Source organism: Tupaia chinensis, unplaced genomic scaffold, assembly GCF_000334495.1.
Source record: "Tupaia chinensis unplaced genomic scaffold, TupChi_1.0 Scaffold000473_1, whole genome shotgun sequence".
In the NCBI taxonomy this organism is placed as follows: domain Eukaryota; kingdom Metazoa; phylum Chordata; class Mammalia; order Scandentia; family Tupaiidae; genus Tupaia; species Tupaia belangeri.
The window spans coordinates 3,233,413-3,252,086 of record NW_006159982.1 but is presented as its reverse complement, the minus strand read 5'-3'; the positions used below and the strand labels follow the sequence as shown (position 1 = coordinate 3,252,086).

Below are 18,674 nucleotides of genomic sequence, written 5' to 3'. Positions count from 1 at the left end.
AGGAATGCTGTGTCTGTATCCCGACATAGCAGATCATTGAGACGTACAGATTTTACTTTAGAGAGGAAAATTCCAGGCACAAGGTCTGCATGGGAGGGGCTTTCATTATTCTCCTCTGGCCTTTCCTCGTCTTACTCTAAATCCAGCTAACAGCCCTATCTGAGTTCCCTGACCCTTGGGGTAATTATTTACTTTTCTTTCTTTTCATGTTCCACCTCCTTTTATGACTAGGTCCATGTGGTGGTCTTTCTGTTTGTCTATTTGCTTATGTTGGAAAAGCAAAGTGCCTTTTGATTAGGCCTCTGCCTTTTGACCAACCTGTACAAAGCCAGAAGAAATTCCTTCCGTCGTTTCCTTACTTCTGTGCTAAGAACTAAGTCCCTGGCAACTCTCGAGTTGCTCTTAGGGCTTCCTTCTGCGTCCTGACTCCCTTCCCCAGATCTACTTAGAATGTGTGATTATTGTTAAAAATCAGTGCTCATTTTCTGCCAAGCACTCTGCTGAATCCCTTAAATACATGACTTAATTTTAGCAGCAGCCCCATCATGTATCAATTATTATTGCCCATGCTCATTTTATTCACAAAGAAAATAACTTCACATCTCAAAGCTTTATGAAAGTCACACAAAAAATGGAAGTATTAGGACTTGAGCCCTGATTTGACTCCTTGGAACTCATGGTACCTTGTAATGGATGTGTATTGCTGCCTCGTACCATTTAGTTCAGGTGAATCACCATCACTGTGCCAAGCAGGAGTTCCTCAAATCAGTATTAATTTTAGAAGACACAGATATTTGTTGAATATGTGAACTTGATCCTAAAGGAAGTCTCCAATGTCTCTCTTTTCTGACCAAGTTCTGGGCACATTGATAGTTTTCAAAAACAGATGCATTTAGGGATAGTATTAGGAAAGGTTATGCTTGCTATTACCTGCTTATGGCACAAAGAAAATATCCAGAACTCAAATTCCTGTGTGAGGGTCAGCTACTTTTGTCACAGAGGGTGTAATCTAAATGTCTCCACTTCTCATGTGGGCTTACCGTACTAGTCATTGTCATGTGACATGCACACATTGACATCTTTTTCCATCCAAAGACAGCAGATACATTAGGCCAAATTAGCATTTCTTTCATTTACCAAGAGTGTTTTGTTAGCAAGCATTTTGTTGTTGTTGCTTTATGTTTTAAGAGGAAGGGGCAGATTCATATGAAGGTCATTTAAAATGTATTGATAGAGAAAAAAACCTGTGAAAACTGACATTGGCTACTGAGTGCAGCCAATTTCTAGGTTAGGGTTAGCTCACCTAGCATAGAATGCTTTTCTTGTGGCAATGTTCACCTTTGAGCTTTTCTTTTTTCTTTCTTCTTTAAAAAATTTTCTATAGGGTGGGTGCACTCACCAGAGGTGGTGGGGTGAAGTGAGAAAGAATGCCCAGGGTGGGTGGTCATGCTGGGATCCCTTTTCCTCTCTCCCCTCCGGACTGTGGGCAAGCATGTGTATGTCCTTGGTGTGTTTTTCAAGCCACTGGTTCCAGGACTTGAACTGTATAGTCAACTATGTGGGATCCAGCCATCTTAACCACCATGCCACCAGTTAGTCTGCCTTTACGCTCTTTTATGAGGACTTCTGTGACATCATTTCTGAACCAAATGAGCTTCCAAACTAAGATAAAGTGGTTATACACATCATATAGGGTATGCATTCTATACTGATAAAAAGCTGCCTTTTCCAAGAAGATTTTATCTCATCAAAGCTAAAAGCATTGAATTTCTGCATACCTTAGATGAGAGGTATTTATATTTTCCATCATTTTCATCAATGAATGTATTTTTACTGTATACTTTCTTTTAAATGCATTTTCTAACATACTCTCATGGTTATGGATTATTCTTTTTTTCCCCATCATGAACAATAGCATTATTTTGGGACAGTTAAAATGCATTGTGTACAGCTGGACACCTGTTGCTTTGGTGACAGGCTCTGTTTGGTTTCTGTGGAATTAAACTGGCCACCAACCATAGTGGTATGGGGACAAGTTGAGGGATTTCTTTTTGAGGTGTTGAGAGATTCCATTCTCTAAAAGCAACCCTATCCTATCCCACAGCTGCCCTGGCACCGTAAGTCTGACAATAGCAAAGGACAATGCCAAGACTCACCCTCATCCTAGCACTCCCGGGCTCCTGTGTCAGGCATGACAATTTCCTTTCCAACCAGCAACAATAGCAACAACAGCAGCTACACAAAGCACCCTTTCAGAAGAAAGCATTTTCATTTTTTATTTCTATTTTAAACAATACTCAATCACTTTGAAAAGATTACAGCAAGACAATATTACATCATGTTTAACAGCACAGACTTTGGATTCAGAGTGCCTGAGTTCAAATCCTGGCTCGGATACTTGTTTGCTGTGTGATTCTGGGGGTGTTTCCTATCCTCTCTCTGCTGTAAATTGCTCAACCACAAAATAGGAGTTCATACATGTAAAGTATGTTGAAGAATGCCTGACACGCTTAGTGTTTATTATGATTAGGTTTTTTTTTAATTATTTATTTTATTTTATTTATCCATTCATTTTTAATTTTAATTTGACCAGACAGATAGAGAGAGAGAGAGAGAGAGGGGGAGGGGGGAAGTGAGAAAGCAAGCCACCAGGTCTAGGACTCGAACCATGGTTGGCCACGTGGGAGTGTCCAGCAACTTAACCAACACGCCACCTGCTGGTCCCATGATTAGGTTTTTAGATACCGGTATCTATGCATTTGCAGACACATTAAAAGCCATTGAAATTGGAATAGATATCAGAATTTCTCAGTTTTAGTCTCATTTCTGCAATTAACTAGTCCATATTCTTGTAAGAGTATAAAGAGATCATAAGCTCCAGTGACCTTAAGTGAATCAGTACATACTTGCCTCTCTGTGGTCTTCTATGTAGAACAAGAGGTTGAAGCAATTGGAATTTAAGAATCTCTTTGAAGTCCCATATGATATAAATCTGTGTTGCTTTAATGCCAAATGCTATACTATTGATGGATTGCTGTCAGTTTTATTTAATCAGTAATTTGGAGCTAAACATTGAAATGGGGGGATGAAGACAAAAATAAATCATTCCGAATCAAGTTGACCAAAGAGCACGTCCTGTGAGTCTTTCACCTGACCTGATATTCTGCTGGGCATGGGGGTTTCTGAGGGAAGGAAGTCCCTGCCCTCAAGGAATATACAGTTGAGACAAGATGATGACAATTCAATAAACACATAAATTATGCTAAGTGCTGAAAGAAGGGTTCACCTGAAGCATAAATGTGAGGTGAGCTAGTTACAGCCAAAAGGCCCCAGTTGGGTCTTAGGAGACCTGGGAGAGTTTTGCTGAAGAATGGTTAAATAGGCACAAGCAGAGAACCAACTGGAAAGAGAACACTGCTTTCAAGGCACTACCATGTGGGTGTCAGACAAAGAAATGGGCTGGAAGGGCAGTAGGGGTGTGGTGGTTGGGGCGCTGGACTCCTGCATGTCCAACCACGTACGAGTATCAGACCTAGTGGCTTGGTTTCTCAGTTTCTGTCTCTCTGTGGTGAGCATGTGTTCCCTGTAGCAAATTTAAAAAGGAATAATAATGATAAATAGAATTAAAAAATTCTTAAAAAATTTTTTTAAAGAAAAAAAAGAAATGGGCTTGGGATGGGCAGCAATTGACCTGGGACTGTGGCAAGAGATAAGGCCAGGGTAAGATTTTGAAGAGCTTTGCTAATCCTGTGCCAATCAGATTAGACCCAGCAATTGGCAGTGCATGAGCTGTAGTGTAGTAACAGAAAATGTTCATGAGATGTAGTTCATGTCTTAGAAATTCGCTTCTTAGACAACTTGGTGCTTAAAAAGACTGTAAAAGTCCTTCCTTATCCCCTCAGTATCTTTAAAACAGCAACATCGTGTCTGGAGTTGTTGGCAGGACAAAATCTTCTTTCATCATCTCTAAGCAAATGACATCCCTTGCGTAAATCTGAAGAAAGTTGTTATACTCCCAAATGCCAGATTTAGTTGTAAAGACAGGTATTTAATAATCAGTGGTATCTTAAAATGCCTCTTCCTTTTCTTCTCAGAAGGGGGAACAAAACTATGTATAATTTTAATACCTTTATTTCATGGAATTCTTAGAATGTTATAAAACACATATGGTTATTCCCCTTTTAGATAGCAAACTGAGGATAATAAAATTAACTAGTTCAAGTTCTCATAGTTAATAAAATGGCAGAGCTGAAATTTATATCTAGGTCTGCTATTTTCTTACTTTTTTCTTTTTCCTTCACCTCATTTACCCCTCCACCTCACTCACCCTTTCTCAGATATTTTCCCAAATCATATGTGAGGTGATTTGCTAAGGATAAATATACAATAGGCTCACGAAAGGTTTCTTTTTCTTATTTTCTCTTTAAGATAAGCATGCTCAATGCCTACTGTTTAGCTCATACCTGGGGAATTAAAGCAATGACCATGTTTACAAATTTTGGGGAAACTGAATCAAAGTGTATATTGTTTAACTTAACAAATTCAGGATGGATAATTTGCCCACATTTTACGGCAATTTTTTTTGTTGTTGTTGTTAATCATTTTTCATTCCATACAATGGGGATATACAATCTTATTTTCAGATATATTTGTACAGAAAGGCAGTCAGTGCTTGAGTCAGCTGAACCTTAGTCCCTCTCCCAGACACAGCTTACTGCAGGATGAGACCAGAGTGTGTGGTCTTCAGTCACGAGACATTGCTCAAGTGCACAAACCTGCCTGTTTGTGAGTTTTCTTTCTGCCTTTTTTCAAACTTAATGGCAAAATATCAGCCATTTTCATTTGTTGGCTAGGCCTGAGCTTCACATTGAAAATGAGGCAGTTTGCACCAGCACATTATTATGACTCATAGACTATGTTTATGAATATCAGAATTTAATCCTATTATGATTCATAGGCTATGTTTATGGATATCAGAATTTAATGCTATAGAATAGACTAGAATCTAATATAAATTTATTTTTCCTTAAAGTTTTTGCCATAGAGCACATGTACTTGTGGGATGAAGAGAGATGGTGAGAGGGAAAGTGAGAAATCACCCCACAGCGAGAGAGCCACGGTGTAATCCCTTCTCCTCCATTTTTCTCTTGGGACTTTGGGCACATACATGAGTTTGTCAGCATGAGTTTCAAGTCACTGGGTCCGCAGCTTGAACTGCAGTTAACCATGTGGGAGTCCAGCGCCTTTAACAGCTGCACAACCTGCTGGTCTCAAATGACCTTTTTGACACTTTCCTGTCACCCATCTCATTTTTAAGGGGTAGCAGGGACAGCATGGAAACACAGAACTTCAGACTTTGGGTGTAACTCTGTCCATGAAAATGCCTTGATAAGAGGCAGTTGTTAACTGTAAACCTGACGTGACACTCCTCTTCCTCTGCTCTCCTTCAATATGCCATAACCCACATTTTGCACATGGTCTGGGGTCCTATTAGTTATCTGGCACTGCCATTCCTTGTAGTGTTTTGGGAATCCTCTTTCAGAGCTTGAGGCAGATTCTCTAAATCACTTCAGTGATGACAAATCTTTGAAGGTAAATTTAAAGTGTGGTAATGAACAAAAATTATTTGGCATCATCATGTCTTGTGATGAGGAGAGCAGTATATGTTTTGGGTGAAAATGAGGTATAATGTAACCCCCCCCTTTACAGTTTGTAAAGTGACTCTAGGGGCAGTTTTAAAGAAAGCACCAGAAAGTGTGTTGCACAGTTCCTTGAGAACAACTTTATGTCCCTACATAACATATTTTTAAGTCTTAACATTGAGTGTATTTTTCAAAAGAAAAAAATATAATCTCCCTCAGTTTATGTGTTCATTGATATAATGATAACTCTTTTTTTTCCCCTAAATTTTCACCCATTTATTCATAAAATAGCGCAGGTATATGGATGTGAGGGTGAGAGAAGAGAGACGGAGGGAGGGAGGGGAGCAGGGAGAGAAGGAGAGTTATACTGTCCACAAAGTTTGGTCATGCCCCGATCCTCTCCTCTAGTCTTCTGGCCCACCTGATCTTGAGTTCTTGAGTGACCCCATTGTGTTTTTACATTGACCAGGCTGGGGATTTGAACCATGATCATAATATGAAATCTGGCTTCTCTTGAGCAGTGCATTACTACTGCTCTATGGAGCCAGCACTATAGCATTTTAAAGTAACAGATATAGGGACCAGCAGTTGGCATAATGGCTATGTCGCTGAACTCCCATGTAGTCGACTGCGGTTGGAATTTCAGACCGGGTGGCTTAAACTTACGCTGGGCATGTGTACCTGCATACCCAAGATCCCGAGAGGAGAATGGAGGAGAAGGGATTGCGGTGTGGCCATTCCCCTGGGGGGTGATTTCTCGCTTTCTGTCTCTCTTTCTAGCAAGCACACGTGCCCTATAGCAAAAACCTCTTAAAAAAATAAAAGTAACAGATATATAATAAATTAGTTGTTCATATTATATAACAGTAGCTATAAATAGTATTAATCTCTATTTTAGGTGGGATGAGTGTCAAAGAAACAAAGAAGTTTAGAAACGAGTGAAGTGAGAGATGGGAAGTTGTAGTACTGTAATAATGGAAAAAATCTTTACTACTCTACATTACAGAGTTTTCTTTCTTTCTTTTTATGTTTTTGGGCATTCAAAACGAAAAATACTACAGATCATTGCCTGCATGTTTTCATTGCTCTGTAATTGTGTACTGAGGAAATCCCATTATTTTTAAATCACTTAATGTTGAAAAACAATTGGATAAACCCCACTTGGAGTGCCCTGTGGGTCACCTCAAACCATTTGGTTCTGTTAATAAAATTAAAACTATTGAAATTCAGGATGGATAATTTGCCCACATTTTACGGCAATTTTTTTTGTTGTTGTTGTTAATCATTTTTCATTCCATACAATGGGGATATACAATCTTATTTTCAGATATATTTGTACAGAAAGGCAGTCAGTGCTTGAGTCAGCTGAACCTTAGTCCCTCTCCCAGACACAGCTTACTGCAGGATGAGACCAGAGTGTGTGGTCTTCAGTCACGAGACATTGCTCAAGTGCACAAACCTGCCTGTTTGTGAGTTTTCTTTCTGCCTTTTTTCAAACTTAATGGCAAAATATCAGCCATTTTCATTTGTTGGCTAGGCCTGAGCTTCACATTGAAAATGAGGCAGTTTGCACCAGCACATTATTATGACTCATAGACTATGTTTATGAATATCAGAATTTAATCCTATTATGATTCATAGGCTATGTTTATGGATATCAGAATTTAATGCTATAGAATAGACTAGAATCTAATATAAATTTATTTTTCCTTAAAGTTTTTGCCATAGAGCACATGTACTTGTGGGATGAAGAGAGATGGTGAGAGGGAAAGTGAGAAATCACCCCACAGCGAGAGAGCCACGGTGTAATCCCTTCTCCTCCATTTTTCTCTTGGGACTTTGGGCACATACATGAGTTTGTCAGCATGAGTTTCAAGTCACTGGGTCCGCAGCTTGAACTGCAGTTAACCATGTGGGAGTCCAGCGCCTTTAACAGCTGCACAACCTGCTGGTCTCAAATGACCTTTTTGACACTTTCCTGTCACCCATCTCATTTTTAAGGGGTAGCAGGGACAGCATGGAAACACAGAACTTCAGACTTTGGGTGTAACTCTGTCCATGAAAATGCCTTGATAAGAGGCAGTTGTTAACTGTAAACCTGACGTGACACTCCTCTTCCTCTGCTCTCCTTCAATATGCCATAACCCACATTTTGCACATGGTCTGGGGTCCTATTAGTTATCTGGCACTGCCATTCCTTGTAGTGTTTTGGGAATCCTCTTTCAGAGCTTGAGGCAGATTCTCTAAATCACTTCAGTGATGACAAATCTTTGAAGGTAAATTTAAAGTGTGGTAATGAACAAAAATTATTTGGCATCATCATGTCTTGTGATGAGGAGAGCAGTATATGTTTTGGGTGAAAATGAGGTATAATGTAACCCCCCCCTTTACAGTTTGTAAAGTGACTCTAGGGGCAGTTTTAAAGAAAGCACCAGAAAGTGTGTTGCACAGTTCCTTGAGAACAACTTTATGTCCCTACATAACATATTTTTAAGTCTTAACATTGAGTGTATTTTTCAAAAGAAAAAAATATAATCTCCCTCAGTTTATGTGTTCATTGATATAATGATAACTCTTTTTTTTCCCCTAAATTTTCACCCATTTATTCATAAAATAGCGCAGGTATATGGATGTGAGGGTGAGAGAAGAGAGACGGAGGGAGGGAGGGGAGCAGGGAGAGAAGGAGAGTTATACTGTCCACAAAGTTTGGTCATGCCCCGATCCTCTCCTCTAGTCTTCTGGCCCACCTGATCTTGAGTTCTTGAGTGACCCCATTGTGTTTTTACATTGACCAGGCTGGGGATTTGAACCATGATCATAATATGAAATCTGGCTTCTCTTGAGCAGTGCATTACTACTGCTCTATGGAGCCAGCACTATAGCATTTTAAAGTAACAGATATAGGGACCAGCAGTTGGCATAATGGCTATGTCGCTGAACTCCCATGTAGTCGACTGCGGTTGGAATTTCAGACCGGGTGGCTTAAACTTACGCTGGGCATGTGTACCTGCATACCCAAGATCCCGAGAGGAGAATGGAGGAGAAGGGATTGCGGTGTGGCCATTCCCCTGGGGGGTGATTTCTCGCTTTCTGTCTCTCTTTCTAGCAAGCACACGTGCCCTATAGCAAAAACCTCTTAAAAAAATAAAAGTAACAGATATATAATAAATTAGTTGTTCATATTATATAACAGTAGCTATAAATAGTATTAATCTCTATTTTAGGTGGGATGAGTGTCAAAGAAACAAAGAAGTTTAGAAACGAGTGAAGTGAGAGATGGGAAGTTGTAGTACTGTAATAATGGAAAAAATCTTTACTACTCTACATTACAGAGTTTTCTTTCTTTCTTTTTATGTTTTTGGGCATTCAAAACGAAAAATACTACAGATCATTGCCTGCATGTTTTCATTGCTCTGTAATTGTGTACTGAGGAAATCCCATTATTTTTAAATCACTTAATGTTGAAAAACAATTGGATAAACCCCACTTGGAGTGCCCTGTGGGTCACCTCAAACCATTTGGTTCTGTTAATAAAATTAAAACTATTGGGGAAATATACAGATGCTTTCAAATTGGCTTTACAATTATGATGTCTGTATGTGTGAAAAGAAGAGGGCAACTCTTAGGAACTACATAAATCCAAATGCATCATTACCATGTGAGAGTGATGTGAATCGGGAGTAAAGATTTGACATATATTTTTATTTTGAGATGCCATGCTAATTTACATCATTCAGCCCTTTCACTGCCAAACTGTAAAAGTCCATTAAGTGACTGAAAGGAATATACAAATTATCCACTGGCACTCCAGGCTGGAGTTTTACACACACCCTGTTATTCTATCCGCCAGCTAGCTGCAAGATTCTATTAAGCAGTAAGTGAGAAAATTATATTGCCTGCAAACTAATTGTACAAAAGACTCTGAAAGAAGTAATCAGAGCCCAGGACTTTCTGAAAAGCCGCCAGGAGATATTATAAATTGCTCTATCATTCTTGTCAGCCTGGTTTAAAAACCCAGAGCTTGTTGATTTGGTTCCCCTCTACAGCAGTGCGCACAGCCCCGGCTATTGACAACACTGGGAAAATTCCAGTCGTGTCATCAGTAGCTGCCCAATTCAGTCCCTGGTGCCATCTAACAAATGTGTCCCAGAAAATAGCTAGCTATAATCCAAGAAAACTCCATGTCTGAAATGAGACTCCTATGCTGTGAACACTAACGTCTGCATCCCCCTGTATGACTGTCCGGTGTTATCATTCCAGGAGCCCACAGTTACTACGGGAAATATTTTTGTCTTTTAGTGAATCGAAGGAAAACAAGTGTCCCATAGAGATCGTATGGTCTACTGGGAGTGATGTCTTTGAATCATTACCAAAATAGATGTAACATTGTTACCCAGGTGCTTGGGGCAGCACATTTTTAGGATAAAATGCTTGCTTTATTGAATAGAAAAAGCACCAGGGAAGGTTTTTCAAGGGCAGAGTCTCTGTAGACTGTAACACGGATCAAAGACTTTGTTGGATGGGCAATCGTAGCCAATAAGACGTGCTAAGTAAGGCGATGGGAGGGCTTAGAAATTAGACAAGTTTTCCTCTGGCAAATAAGTTATTTAGAATGTGTTGATTTGCTTTTCAGGGTATAAACTAGAGTTACTTAGTAAAATCAAGGTTATCAACCATGTGAGGGGACTTCACAAAATTTGTGAAAAATGTGATTAAAGTATGAGTTTGCTTTGGTGCAAAACATTTTTAAAATCCAGGCCTAGAGTTTTGTTTGTTTGTTTGTTTCGCTTGTTTTTTTTTTTTTCTCCCATAATGTGCATTTCTCATAACTTTTGGAAGACTCATTGTATGTATTATGACAGATTTATTGAAATACAACATTTGTGAAGGATACTTAATTCATTGCAAACAATTTTTTTCACACTGAAACTTAAAATTTATCAATTGTGAGAACACTTAGGATCTCTATGTTCTCCATGTGTTCCTACCAAAATGTGTTTCCTGTAGTTTGGGTAGATTCTTTTACCCCAGTGAGTCATTTATTCCTTTTTTCTTTCTTCTTTTGTTTTTTAATTCCCCAGAAGGTGCATGGACTCACTGGAGAGAGAGAAACAAGAGAAGCTGAGAAAGCACTTCTCATAGGAAATTGTCATGCTGTAATCCCTTTTCCCTATTTCTCCCTCCTTTTGGGATTTGGGCATGTAAATGTGCTCAGCTTGCTTTTCAGGCCACTGGATCTGGAACTTGAATTTATTTTATATTATTTTATTGCCAAGGGTGTGTGTGTGCTTATCAGATAGGGGAGAGAAAAAAGGAGGGAAGCGGAGAAAACACCCTTCTATGGGATGTGATCATGCCACAGTTCTTTTTCCTACATTCCTCCTTCCTTCAGGACTGTGGACATGCAGACACATTTTCAGGTTCTTGAGGCCAGGATGTGAACCATGGTCTCCACGTGGGAGCTGGCTGGTTTAACCACTGTGCTATGGGGCTGGCCCCATTTATTCATTCTTCGTAGTGTGATTCAAGCATTGCTCCTGTGTGAATAGTTGACTGAATTTCCTCCACATGACCTCTGTGTTTGTGAAAAAGCATGCATGTTTGGGTCTATAGGGTCATCTGAAAAGTCATGATGCATTTTTGCATAGAAAAAAATAGAAAAGTACGCTTGACTTTTCCAACAACTCAGTAGTTCTGCAGCCAGATTCACTACACCACACACTACGCTGTATTGTTTTGTTCCCATGTTTCGTCTCCTTTAAGGTTCTGAATTCTTCAAGATGAAGAACTACCTCTCTTTATTCTAAGCCAGCTGATATACAAAATTCTAGGCTCATTGATAAGCACTGAGGATGCAGCAAAGAATAAGACATTGCTAGTCTCTCAAAAATTCATTCTAGGGAAAAACAGTTGGCATAATGGCTATGTCACTGGACTCCCACGCGGTCGACTGCGGTTTGCGTCCCGGACCCGGTGGCTTAAAACTCACACCGAGCATGTGTGTGTGTGTACCCAGGATCCCAAGAGGAGAATGGAGGAGAAGAGATTGCAGTGTGATCATCCCCCCCCGGGGGTTGATTTCTCGCTTTCTGTCTCTATGTCTCTCTCTGTCTGGTGAGTGCACGTGCCCAATAGCGAAAACCTCTCCCCCCCCCCAAAAAAAATGAATTCTAACAATACATTCTCCTTAAGAACTTTTCTTGTCTTTACATATCTCTGTCATTGAAGAATCACAGAACATAGTGAACATGGAAATTAAACTATAGTAGTTCTTTGTACATGATCTAACACACTCGTGGCAATTTGTTTTTGCAGAAATTTTTAAATATTCACATAATTCGTAGAAGAGGCATTCATTAATTTAGCTTCTATTATCAAATTACACTTAAATATTTTCTCCAGTGTGGCTTTAATTCTCTTTTTAAATTGTTTTATTTAACTTGGGAACTGGCAGTTAGCATAATGGCTATGTCACTGGACTCCCACGTAGTCGACCACGGTTCACATCCCGGACCTGGTGGCTTAAACTCATGCCAGGTGCGTGTGTGTGCGTGCCCAAGATTCCTAGAGGAGAATGGAGGAGAAGGGACTGCAACGTGACCATCCCCCCTGGGAATGATTTCTTGCTTTCTGTCTCTAATGTCTCTGTCTGTCTGGCGAGAGCATGCCCCCTTGATATAGCGAAAATCTCTCCAAAAAAAAAAAAAAAGAGAGAGAAGAGAATAAATTGTTTTATTTAACTTTATTTATTTATTTTCATTTAACCCAAGAAGGACAAAGTGGGGAGGGGGGAATGAGAAAGCAAATCGCCAGATCCAGGTCTCGAACTCCCATGTGGGAGTCCAGCACCCTTAACCACTAAGCCACCTCCTGGCCCCCAATGTAGCTTCAATTCTGAGAGCACCTTGTCTATAATATTAAGTTTTGTAATAAGATTAAAGTTACAAAACTTGGGACCAGCAGATGGTGTAATGGGTACCATCCTGGACTCCCACATAGTCGAATGTGACTCAGGTCCTGAACCCAATGGCTTAAAACTCCAACCAGGCACGTGTGTATGTGCGCCCAAATTCCTGAGAGGAGAATGAAGGAGAAGGGATTGTGGTGTGGCTAGGTGATTTTTTTTCTTTCTATTTCCCTCTGTCTCTCTGGTGAGTGAACCTGCCCTATAGCAAAATTCTCCCTAAAAATAATAATAATAATAATAATCACTTTTAGTACCATTGATTTTTATTTCATATATTCTATTTTTTTTACCCTATTCATATCAGGATATAGCTTTTATCCTTTAAAGCCTCTTACAGATTTTTTTTTTTAACACATTACTACCCAGAAGCATTTGTATATTTTGGATTTTTTTTTTTTTTTTGGGTGAGATCTTCCTCCTTCGTTACCCCTTTGAATTTGTATCTAGCCTATATTTTCTGGTTTTGACATTTTTACTAGATTTTCTTCTACCTTTTTGGGTAATTTTTGGAATGCATTTTAGTGTTACTTTTAAATTAGTGTGAGAGAGAGAGTGCATGCAGAGGAAGGGAGAGGTTTGTTGACAACACCACACCTTTTCAATCAGTTGTCCCAGCTGCCAGTTAGCTGGGATTACAGGCACATGATTCCATGTTTGGGCTCACTAGGTTGGTCTGGGAGCTGAACCAGGGCCTTCCCTCTGGTTGCAGCCTTGGACAGCGGCACTCTACCCCTTCCATCACTGTGACTGGGCCTCCTGCTGGAACATGCAACTCACTTGGTCCTATGGACATTACTGCATCACAGCACCATGACTGATGTTCATAGTAATGACCTTCAGACAGCAAGGAAACACTAAGTTATTATACATGTGTTCTTTTACCTACATATTACCTTTATTTCTTCTTAGAGGTTTTTGCCTGAGTGTGTGCACGCCAGAAAGAGAGAGAGAGACCCAGAGAGAGAGAGAGAGAAACCCAGAGAGAGGGAAAGTGAGAAATCATCCCCCAGGAGGGATGGCCACACTGCAATTCCTTCTTCTCCATTTTCCTCCCAGATCTTGGACATGCATGCACAGGTACCCAGTGTGAGTTTCAAGCCACTGGGTCTGGAACTTGAACTTGAGTCCAGCAATATAACCACTACATCATTTGCTGGTCCTACATATTACCTTTTGGTAGAGGAATTTTAGACTGCGTAAGAGAAGGTCCTTGGTCCATCTACTAGGTCATTTGCACCTAAAAATGTCTAACAAAATATGACCTGTCTGTAAGTCATGAGAATACCCAGAAAGAGATGAGAACCAAGAAATTATTTTCTGTTAGGATGGTCTGAGAAGTTTTTTTGTGAAAGAATTTCATGGACTTGGAGCTGAACACTGAGTCTTGGAAATAATTTTAAGAAGAAAAGAGGGGCAAAGCTAGATCATTCTCAGAGGAAAGTCTCAAGGACACTTAGTAAAAAAAAAAAATGAATAAATTGAATTGGCTTCATCTGAAAGTTCATGCAAGGTAAAAATTGTAATATTGTTGGGGAGGTAGAGGAGAGTTAGCCTGAAAAAGATCTCGTTTGCTGGACTGATATTTTATATTTAATTCAGGAGGGCACAGGAATTATTTTGTTTTTAATTAGGGTAGTGACATGGTCAAAGCAGAGTCACCATCTAGGTAGGAGACACACACGCCCGATTCATGTTCCTGTTCAAAGTGTGCTGATGTGAAGGATGGCAATACAATATCTTTTTTTTTTTTTGTAATAAAGATTTTTGAGAAATAAATGGTGCAGTGTATACCACTATATTCTATTATCATTACTTTAAAATTTTCTATAGAACATGCGCACTCAACAGAGAGAGAGAGAGAGTGAGAAAGCAAGCCTCTGAGTCCAGGACTTGAACCACGTTTGGGCAAATAGAAGTCCAGTCCCTTAACCACCATGCCACCTGCTAGCTCGGCAATATAATCTTTTTAAAGTATGTTAACTTCTTTCATGAATAAGAGAGAGACAGTGGGATAGTACCTTCGGCAGGGTCCCGGTACCATGATCTACCCCTAGCTTCACTCAGCTCCAGATTGTGGGCATAGAGGTCTCAGGTCTGTGGCCTGGAACATGCAACTTTCCCATTCTGCTCAGCCTTGTCCTCACTGAGCATTGCATTTTACCAATTCATCACTAGCTACCAAAAGGTACAATTTTTTAAAGAGAAAAAGTCTGAAATAAAGATAATTATATTTGTTTGTGGTGGTAGTTCATCCCTGTAGAAGTTTCCAGTACTGGGTTAAAGGTCTCAGGCTAGTGTTTGTGCCTTAGTGTGGGAAAGTGAGCATGTATTACTTCATGCTGATTTTTCTGTAGGAGAAAGGAAAGATAATGGTGTTTGACAAACAGTTGTTTCTCCTAATCCTTCTTTTTTCTTTTTCTTTTTAAGACTCTTTTGTTTATTTGAGAGGTTTTTGCTATAGGGCGTGTGCGCTCCCCAGAAAGACAGAGACAGAAAGCGAGAAATCACCCCCCAGGGGGGATAGCAACACTGCAATCCCTTCTCCTCCATTCTCCTCTCGGGATCTTGGGCATGCACACACACGTGCCCAGCGTGAGTTTAAGCCACCGGGTCCGGGAATCAAACCGCGGTGGGCTACATGGGAGTTCAGCAACATAGCTATTACACCAACTGCTGTTCCTTGTTTCTTCTCATCCTCTAACCAGTCATTGTTAGATCCTTCCTAAAGAAACAATGGCCTGAGCATCTTTCCTTTCTTCTTTCTTTTTAAAATGTACTTCTCTTGTGAGAGAGAGAGCACACGTGTACAAATATACCTTCCACAGGGTCTCACACCACACTCCCTCTTTTTTTCCAAAGAATTATTTTATTTAACTTTATTTATTTATTTATTTTAATTTGACCAGAAAGGGAGGGAGCAGGGAAGAAGAGAGAGAGAGAAAAAAAATGAGAAAGCGAGCCACCAATCTGGGACTCAAACTGTAGTCGGCCATATGGGAGTCCAGCACCCTTAACCACCATGCCACCTGCTGGCCCCCACAATCCCTTCTTTCACAGTATTCTCTGCTAGCAGGATCATGAGCTCCCAGAACATAAAGGCTGACAAGGAAACCAAACCCGTGATCTCCCAAAGGGACCTGGCATCATCTGAACATCCTGCTAAGGCCGGAGCATGGATCCGGCCACAGATCCTTTTAAAATAAGTATAGAGAGGTCCATCTGGAGGGAGAGGATCTAGTAGTAGAATACTAATCAACCTCTAGAAAATGATTACCAATACTCTTTTGGTGCAAAATACATTTTCAAGGATAAAGCAACGGCAGAGAAGAGTGGTTCATGTGTAGTGCAGATTCTGTATCCTTTTGTTGTCAGCCATGACCCAACCAGGCTGAGTCCTTTGCCTCATCTTTGATTTACTGTGCGTGTAGCATCAGCAATATTTGAGGAAGGTAATGGTGGCTGCTGCTGATGCAATTAATATTACTGTTATTACTTCACCTCTTGTTTAACACTTAGTTGCTTTTCTTACTAAGTTACTGGAATTACAAATCCTAATTTAGTGAAACCGTTGTGCTAGGCTTCTCTCAAATTATAAAGTAGAGCCTTTCAAAAAAACATGTTTAAGGCATCCATACTTACCCAATCGTCAGTAGTTAGAAGTGGTTGGCGTTACTTCCTGGTGAATTAGCAGTTGCTGAGTAGTTGAGTCTTGGTACAATCCTGCAATCCACTAATGTGATATTTAATGAGGAGACATCAGTCTGGAGAAAGGTAGTCAATATAAATCAGTGTTTACAAAGTGTGATTAACTCTGAAATATTTCATCAATGCTGTGGTCCCAGGCAGACTCTATGCTAATTACTAGAATCTGCGCAGGTTTCAGGGGACTTGGATGGACCCTGACTATTGCGAACACAGAGCAGCAAAATTGCAATTATGCTCGGACCGTCTCTGATGACAATTTATGCATTGGGTGTGATGACCTCCCCCTTCCCAAGAGGGCAATAAACAGAATGCATTTTCATTAAGATACTAATGCACTTAATCACCAGGGGAAAGGGTTAGGAAGTAAGGAAAGACCTTCAAGCACTCTGTGACAGAGCTGATAGGGGAGAGAGGCTTTATTTTAAAGGCAGCTTCTTTACCAAGCTGTAGGCAGCCCCAGAGCACATCCTACACCCTGTCATTGTCACTAATTGGAGAAGTTTAAAGTTTGAGTCTTCTAGTTATTTCAAATATGCAGGTATCACTATTAATGATATAAAGTCCAGTAGGAAAAATACAATTTCATAAGAGTTTAGTCTGATTTGTAACAGGTTCATGGAGCTTGAGTGTTTGGCATTAAGTATGCAAATAAGGTAACACATGATGATGACCATTGTCGTCAGCATTATCCTCACCCATAAGCATTTTCCAAGCACAGAACTGTGTTGTAAGGCTCTGGTATGTGTTGTAGCAAGAACTATGTCATCTTGGTCCTCGCCTGTTAAGAGTTTACCTGAGTCGCAAATTAGCCTGCTCATCCTTTTTCCCAGTGAGGTGTATGTCGTTCAGAGGCAGAAAGACAGTAAGCCTGATGCACCAAAGCATTAGTAACCAAAAGGTATCCGGGACTGATAATACAAAAATCCAGTTTTGATGTTTATCTTTTTATGAACATAATCTACTCTGAAAATTGCCTTTGCATCCTAAGATTCAGGAAGACCGTTACTTTACATGAACAGACTAAGCATAATGTTTAAAGGCTCATTTTAAGCTTAATCTTTTGAAGAGCTTCACCATCTGCCTTCTCGTTGTTTGGTGCACCTTTGCTGGGTGTAGCAGAGCACCCAGCATCATTCATTTCTGCCATTCCTTGTGAATCTCATGTGACTTTTTGGGGACGATGGTGCAGGACGAACAGAGGTACATTGCCTTTGGGGTGCCAGTATATCCTGGGTCAACCTAACAGCTTCTTTTCTCCAACCTCTGTGTTTTAGGTAATATAGAATATAGCTGCCCTGCCACAAATGAATGTGAGATCACAAAGCGCAGACGTAAATCCTGCCAGGCTTGCCGCTTCATGAAGTGTTTAAAAGTGGGCATGCTGAAAGAAGGTAAGCACTGTGTTAGTGTCTGTGTGCTTTAGATTCATCTCTGTGTGTGGGTTTTTTTTCTTTTTTCTTTGGGAGGGGGGAGTGGAATGGTTTGCAGGGAATTACAGCAATTTTAGAGAAACCAGAAAAAGATGGGATGACAGTAAGTACCCCGAATCTGATGGCAAAGTATTCCTTCTTTACACTTGAAGTTTCTGATACGTCCTGGCTAACTGCTTAACATCAGTTTGGAAGGGACAAGGTAGGACACATGTGATGGGCAGCTAAACCCACCAGGTACGCTTGACAGTTCTGATTTTTTGTTAATTTTTACAATTGCAGAAGGCAAAGGATGAAGACAAACCGAGAGGCTGCTGTCATTGTCTTTTTTGCTTTTCTTATTACCAGGTTCACAGAGGTGGTTTGTTTGTTTGTTTGTTTTTTAATTAATTTTAAAACACTCTTTGTTCTTTTCCAACCTTTTCCTTTGGACTTCTTTTCTATTATAAGAGCTTGCAATATGATATTAAAATTGCTTTCCATTTGCTTTCCATTGGGGATAACAACAACAAACACAAAACAATAGCAGTGAATATGTATTCTGTGCTAAATGAATTGCCTAAGCTCACACAGTTAATAACTAGGGGAGACAAGAACTGAACCCATCGATTCCAGATTCCACTTAGCTATTCCACATGTGTCAAAGGTCTGGAAATATTTGTGGATTTCAGCATGAATAGTGAAACTAACATTTGGAAATATAGAAAAATTGTCCTCTTTCAGGGGAGGCCTAGTATTTAGAGGCTTTTTAATTTTTTTAATCTCTCTCTCTCTACCTGTGTGTGCTTTTGTGTTATAGATGTGTATTTCACATGCTATATTTGCATTTTATTTTTTCCTTCTCTTTAATAAATGAGTTTAAAAATATTATAATTTTGGGAACCAGCAGTTAGCATAATGGCTATGTCGCTGGACTCCCACGTAGTCGAC

The 18,674-nt window shown here is 39.9% G+C and overlaps 1 protein-coding gene across 5 annotated transcripts in view; it reads left to right on the top strand.

Annotated features, from left to right (window-relative positions):
- Positions 1-18,674, top strand: part of ESRRG (estrogen related receptor gamma) — a 736,743-nt gene that overhangs the window by 540,663 nt on the left and 177,406 nt on the right. For all 5 annotated transcript variants that reach the window (XM_006155837.2, XM_006155835.3, XM_006155834.3 and 2 more), the window contains one exon: positions 17,589-17,705. In XM_006155837.2, the coding sequence (XP_006155899.1) occupies positions 17,589-17,705 (117 nt within the window). The remainder of the gene's footprint in view (positions 1-17,588; positions 17,706-18,674) is intronic.